General features: G+C 49.7%; 1 protein-coding gene across 1 annotated transcript in view; it reads left to right on the forward strand.

Annotated features, from left to right (window-relative positions):
- Nucleotides 1–5,155: 5,155 nt before the first annotated feature.
- The window catches only part of GLTP (glycolipid transfer protein), a 21,367-nt gene continuing 19,370 nt past the window's right edge, over nucleotides 5,156–7,152 (forward strand). Inside the window, exon 1 of the mRNA XM_090291579.1 lies at nucleotides 5,156–5,437. Coding sequence (XP_090147705.1) covers nucleotides 5,335–5,437 — 103 coding nt within the window. The 5' untranslated portion in view covers nucleotides 5,156–5,334. The remainder of the gene's footprint in view (nucleotides 5,438–7,152) is intronic.

Raw genomic sequence — 7,152 nt, forward strand, 5'->3', positions numbered from 1 at the left:
GAGATGGAGAGTTCATTCTGGATTATCCGAGGCAGCTCTCGATGCTACCATGCCATCCCAAGTGTCCTTATAAGAGAGATACAGAGGGAGACTTCACACACAGAGGAAAAGGCCATGTGAAGACAGATGCAGAGAACTGAGTGATGAAGCCACAAGCCAAGAACACCTGCAGCCACCAGAAGCCAGAAGAAGCAGGAACCGATTTTCCTCTAGAGCCTTTCAAGGGAGTGCAGCCCCGCAGACCCTTTGATTTTGCTCCGGTGAAACAGATTTGGACTTCTGGCTTCTGGAACTGTGAGAGAATAAATTTTAGTTGTTTGAATCCATTAAGTCTGTAGTCATTGTTACGGCAGCCACAGGAAACTCACACAGGAAGTGGTTTGTCCATGGCCACACAGCTAGAAAGTGGAGGCACTGGACTTTAAACACAGTCCGTGCTCAGTAAACGTTACTGTTATTACATTATTACCTGAACCCAAGCTGTATCGACTCCGTCTTTCCCTTGGACCCTTCAGCTGCGAAGAGAGGGGGGGTCTGCTGCATGGGCAACAGCAGACCCTCCATATCACCCTGCCCAGGCTCTGTAGCTTCAGCGTCATCGCAAGATGTCGATTCAACACGGGAGGAGACAGATACGATGTCACTGCCGAGTCGGACTGCACAGCCATTCTCGGCGGTGCAGATGGACTCTTGAGAAGCTACACCATCGTCTCTCGAGACGGACGGCTGCCAACCAACCAACTACGTTGCATATGGGGAGTCTGAGTTAATAGGGTGAAACGTCAAAAGGACCATGAATCTGGCTTACTTTGTCCATTCCAACAAACACTGTTTGGGAGAGACAGGCTGAGTAACCAGGATTTAATGATTCAGTCTGGGAAGAAGCTATTAACAGTGGGTGGAGCTGGTTCAGGAAAATGATGCAACTTTGTTAGGGTAAACACCTCGCCCCCACCGAGTCAATTCCAACAGGCAGAATTAACTCTGCTGGCCAAGCTGGTCCTGCAAATTTGAGAGAGGGTTTGCAACGATCCAAAAAGATGAAGTGGCTTCTCTGTGTCTGCCAGTATCTCCCCCACAACGTTCTATTTGTGTAATGACTCTAATCCTTTGTCCTCTTTGGTCCAGAGTGAACACTCAATAAATGTTTGTTGAATGTGAATGTCTACCCCACTACAGTAAGCTATAAAGGTAGGAACTGATGGCCCAAAGCTAAAGCCAACTTGCCAGAGGTTTGTGTTTTTCCTCCCCTTTCCCTTCCCTTCCCTTCCCTTCCCTTCCCTTCCCTTCCCTTCCCTTCCCTTCCCTTCCCTTCCCTTCCCTTCCCTTCTCTTCCCTTCCATTCCCTTCCCTTCTTGAACAATTGAAAAATTCAATCCAAAGCCCATTAGCTGGGTCCCAGCAAGGTATATATCAGCAATGGGGGGGGGGGGTTCATGCTGATCCACAGAGGGGTGTCATAGCCCGAATAGGATAAGTAAGACTCGTGTGGTGAGGGTGGCCTAGGTTGGGTGGCCAGAGCTCATGTGAGTGAGGAGGGCATCCTCATGGAAAGGCAGCCTGGTATGGGGGTTCAGAGCCTGAGTGGGGTGTAAAGGGCATTCTTGTTGGGGAGACGGCAGCATCAACAAAAAATCATTACATATTGGGGATTAGTCAAGTAAGTGCACAGAGTAAAATCAATGAGAATACCAGGTTTCTCACTATCAGAGAAGGGAGTTAATATGATAAACTAGAATTAACCCTGTGACTTAGATTGAAATGGGATCTATTAGGGTGAACTCATGGTTTTCAATATAGATAGATGACTATAGAAACAAATACTATATATAGATATAAATGTGCATCTGTGTGTGTACACACATGTGTAACTCTGTCCACCAAGAGGATCTAGGAGCAGGGACACCCAATAACAATAAGCATATGTGAGTCTTGGTTTCTCAATCACATTCTCCACTAGGGCAAGGAAAATACAAGATGAGCCTGGAATATCTTTTGCCAGAAAATAAGGAAGTGCTTTAACAATGACGGCAACATGTCAAAAGGACACAGAAGCCAGCTTGAGGAGGCTGTCACAGGCCAAATCTAGGAAAATTTGTCCCCCTCAGTAATAACAATAATGGATTGTAACCCATAGAATCAAGAGTCTGTGCTGATAGAAATAAATGAAAAAACTATTAAAGATTTTATTTATTTATTTTTAGAGAGAGGGGAAGGGAGGGAGGGAGAGAAATAGCAATGTGTGGTTGCCTCTTGCGTGCCCCCAACTGGGGACCTGGCCCACAATCCAGGCATGTGCCCTGACTGGGAATCGAACAAGCAAACCTTTGGTTCACAGGCCAACACTCAATCCACTGAGCCACACCAGCCAGGGCAATAAATGAAAATTTTGGTGATAGGAGATTTCCTAGTCTCAAAGTAACTGCTTATGAAATATTTCTTAATTTCAAAGAGAAAAAGACATTTGCAGTGGAGAAACCTGGAAGACAGTACCTTATTCTAGTGGTCAGGTTAAAATCATTAATAATGGGACAAATTGAAGTCATATATTGTCTGTTATAATGCAATGAGGACAGAACATCACTTCCGAGATATTTCATGATGCTTAGAACCCACAATCTTCATCTAATCTAAAATGCATGACCTGAATGTGTGATCTGTTCCAGAGGAAACGCCAGGCAAACCTAAACTGAGGGACCATCTCCAAAGTGTCCAGGTCATGAGAGTCAAAGACCAAGGAGTATTCCATACTGAAGGAGACTCAAGAGACAGGACACCTACATGGAATATGAGATCTCAAACTGAACCCTTTTGCTGCAAAAGACATTATTTGGACAGATGGTGAAACTTGATGGGGTCTGAGTATTAGATGATGAAATGTATCAGTGTTAATTTCCTGCATTGATGGATGCATTGTGATGCTGTAGGGGACCATCCTTGTCTGGAGGAAATACACCTAACAGTATTATGGCGTGGTGTCAGCAACTTAGGCTCAAATGGTTCAGAAATAAAAAGTTATTGGAATTGTCCTCATAATTTCTCTGTAAACTTGAGATTGTGTCAAAAGAAAAGGAAATCGGTGTTTTGTGCGGCTCACCTAGTGTTTTTTTTAAAATTTGAATTAGTTTCCAATATCTAAAAATCAAGAGATTTTACCCTCAAATCTAGATTCCTTATGTCTCTTGAGAAATCTGAAATGCCCACAACTCCGGGCAATGAGTGGTGGCCAGGTGAATAGCCACAGTGCCCTTTAGATGGGCCATGTGACCTCCAGTACTCCACAGTCCCACCCCTCCTTACTGTGTGATACTACCAGCCTGGCCCCTGTACCAGTTCAATCCCTATCATAAACTGAGAAAGCAAGACCCAGAGCAATGGCCTATCTCAGCATATCAAACTATGTTCTGTAGCAAGAGAGTTCTTCTAGACTTGAATTTCTTGTATCAGCCATGCAAGTTGAGAAATCAGTGTCTGATGCTAGAGGTCCCAGTGTGGATTGTGATCTCTGTGGAATTGATGGAGGTGTCTGAAAAGGTGGGTGGAGTTTTGGCACTAGTCAGGGTGCTGGGTGGACTGGTGATGCTTCAAGGAGATGATATCTTAGGATGCCTGAGGTGGAGAGGTTGGGTGTGGTGGGAACAAGCCAACGTTGATGACTTGGGTGTCTATCAGTGGGAGATCTGCTTGATGGGACATGTCAGGGTTTGGGTTATGAACAAGAAGAGATGATAGCTTTGTCTTCCCGGACCCTCTCACCTCCTGACTGTACTTGGGTCATGCCCTTGGTTTGAAGCAACCTCTTCTCTCATCTGCACCCTGAGAATACATTGAAAATAGTTTATAAGTTTTGGCCATTATTTTTCTGGCACTAGTGATTTCTCATTGCCCTTAGGATAAAATCCATACTCTATACCACTCCCTACCTAATCCAACATACTGCAGTCCCTGCTCAATTCTCCAAGTTCAACTCCTATCACTTCACTCCCTCCTCTCCTCTCCCTGGTTGCTTACACACACCAAACTCTTTTTAACCTTAAGGTTTTTGTACAGGCTCCAGCCACTGGCTGCCTCCTACTTCTCAGGTCTCAGCTTAAATGTAGTCACCACTTCAAAGGTACTTACTGTTCCAAAGCCCTTACATCCTATCTCAACCATGCCCTCCGTCATCTGCTGTTACTTCCCTGTTTTATTTTCTTCATTTATACTTATCAATATCTGAAATTGTCTTTATTTATTTGTGTACCGTATTGTCTCCTCAACTAGAATGTCAGCTCTGTGAGAGCAGGGATTCTGCTGTACTGCCATCACTTTATTGTCAATGATCACCCAGCACAGTGCATGGCACATAGTGGGGGCACAATGAATATTCTGGAATGAATGAGAGGCCCTCAACCACCATGTGCTAGAATGTTTGAGAAGGTGGGCACTGGGTTTTAGGGCATAAGCATCTAGGTGGGATATGGCCGAGGTGAATTGTGCTCCTTGTGTCCTGGGAGGTTGGGGTGAGGTTAGGTTTGGGGACGCATGCGCCCTGTCAGGTGGTGGTTGAGTTGGATTGTAAACTGGGCTGTTGGGATCTAACTGGACCCAAGACTTCAGTAAACAGGAGTCCTAGTTAGGTATGGCTGAGTTGGCCTGTGACTTGAGCAATGAATGACCCTTGACAGAGAAGAATCAAGTTTCCTCTCTGGTTTTAGCTAAAAAGAACTGTGATCTGGTAAGTGCGCAGCAGGTCACTTGGGGCTGTTGGGGGAAACAGGCGTCCTGAGGGTCGCTGGCTGGGTTGGGCTGTGACCTGGGCTGGTGTGTGGGTTGTGAGTTATGACCTGGGCAGCTCCACGCCCCCATCAGGCAAGGACACGGCCCAAGCCAGCCAGCCCGGGTGGGGGGGACCTCGCCGCGGGCGGCAGGAAACACACCTGGGATTGGCACACCTGGGATTGGCACATCTGGGTGTAGCTGGAACCACCAGTTCCCGCGCATCCGCGCCGGGACTATCAGTCCAGTCCCCTGGCCAATGGAGGTGCCAAAAGCCGCGGAGACGGGCGCGGATTGGGCAGGCGGGCACGGCGGCTAGCGAGGATTGGGCGCGGGCGGGCGGGGGCGGGGCGGCGCGGCAGGCCCCTTAGAGCCTCGGCCAGCGGGCGGCGCTGAGCGCTCGGCTACGCGGGCGCGGCGCGAGCGGAAGTGGCGACGCTGGCGTCCCCAGAGTCTGCGGAGGGCGGCAGTGACGGCCCTGTCAGAGACGGCCCCGGCGCTGACGGCGGCGGCCGGGGGGGCGGCGTGGACGCCCGCGGCGCCGGCTGGGGCATCACCGCGGGCCTCGACCCTGAAATGGCGCTGCTGGCCGAGCACCTGCTGAAGCCGCTGCCCGCGGACAAGCAGATCGAAACCGGGCCATTCCTCGAGGCGGTCTCCCACCTGCCGCCCTTCTTCGGTGAGCCGGGGTGGAGGGGGGAGCCGCCCGCAGCCCTGCCCCAGAGCGCTTCCAGGCGCACCCGCATGCTCCTTCTCCCGTGCACCCCAAAGTCGTCCCTGCCCTAAACTTCCCAGATCCTATTTCCCCGGCACTCAAGACCCTTTTATTTTTCCAAGCACCCCAAATTCTCCCTCTTCCAGACTGCTTACAAATCCTCCCTCCACAACGGGTCACACACATTCTCCATCTCTTCCCAGACACCCCTCCAGCTCCCCAGCGCCTCACATTCCACCATATCCATCAGGTGACCCCCAGTCCTCCATCCCCTGGACTCCCAGTCCTCCAATCGCCATCTCCCGGAACACGTCCCACCGCTTCTCCCACATCTCATCATTCCCTTCCCTTTTACGATGACTCTCAACTCCCTCCCTCTAAACGGATCCTCCCATTCATAACTCTGTCTTTTCTTTAAATTCTCAGCCTCTCCCGCATGGGGCCTGTGAACTCGTCTTCCCTCAGAATGCCCCCGTTCCACCCCAAAGACACCCCCCCCCCCCATACACACACACATTCCAAAGGCAGGAAGCCTGGCAGGGTAAGGAGGGGATTTTGAAAATGAGTCACAAAACTCGAGCGCCTCTTTCTAGCAGGAACCACCTAAAGTTTTTCCTTTATTTAGAACGGAGGTCAGGACTGGGGGCCCGGGTTGCTTTGTGGGGTGATGTCAGAAACAGGGTGCTGTAGAAGAAGGCCCCTCCCCCATGTCCTGTCGGGGGAAGGTGTTCTGAGCGCTGGGAAGGCGGTCCCTATGCCCAGCCCAGGCCCTGGATGGAAAATGGGAAATATTAGACAGTACCATCCTCTCCTGCCCTTTGCCTTTGGGATCCTGGGTACAGGATGCAACCTGAGCCTCTGCTTTCTTCTCTTCCATTATGGGCTTGCCGGCGCCCTGCCCTGTGGGTTCACTTGGTGGCCTTTCAGGACAATACGAGTCCCCAGGGCAGAGTCCACCTGAAACCTACACACGGAAACAGCCTTAACACTGACTTGGACTGCAGGGATTTGGCCCCCAGGGCAGTCACTCACTGTCCCTAGTGAGTGATCAGGGCTTATCGTTCCTGCAGTGCTGTGAGCTCTGGGGTGGTTTTGGTTACCTGGAGTCTCGTCCTCCACCTCTTGGGCCTTAGTGTCCCCATCTGTGAAATGGGGATGTGATCTCCAGGGCTAGCGGCAAGGAGTAAATGAAGTGGTGTGTCTAAAGGTGTGCGGCCTTAGTGCCAAACAGACCTTAGCTGGGGTAGGTGGGGGGTGTTATTATTTAACTTCCTGGATCCAGTTTTGGTTCCTTCACATAGTAGAGTAATCAGTGTTTGAATGACTGCAATTGCCTGGTTTGGATGATTCTCAGACCTGCATAAGCAACCTGAGAATACAATTTTGTTCGTTTTTGTCCACCGCTGCGTCCCCAGGACCAAACAGTGCCTGGCACATAGTAGGTGCTCAGTTGATACTTGTTAAATGTACAAAACATTATTACTATGGGTATCACAATGTTGCAATAACACTGAATCTCCAAGCAGGGGTTTGGGAGCTGACTGGCTTTAGTGTTAAGCAATTCATTTTTGTGACAGGTACCCACTGCCCCCTGCCCCTGCCTTTGGTTCTTTGAACATTTACAGGACAGCCAGCTTGCCCTGGACAAGGATCCAGAATCTGTTCAAGCTAGTGGTTCT

This window comes from Furipterus horrens, unplaced genomic scaffold (genome assembly GCF_987537825.1).
Source record: "Furipterus horrens unplaced genomic scaffold, mFurHor1.1.pri manual_scaffold_11, whole genome shotgun sequence".
NCBI lineage: Eukaryota > Metazoa > Chordata > Mammalia > Chiroptera > Furipteridae > Furipterus > Furipterus horrens.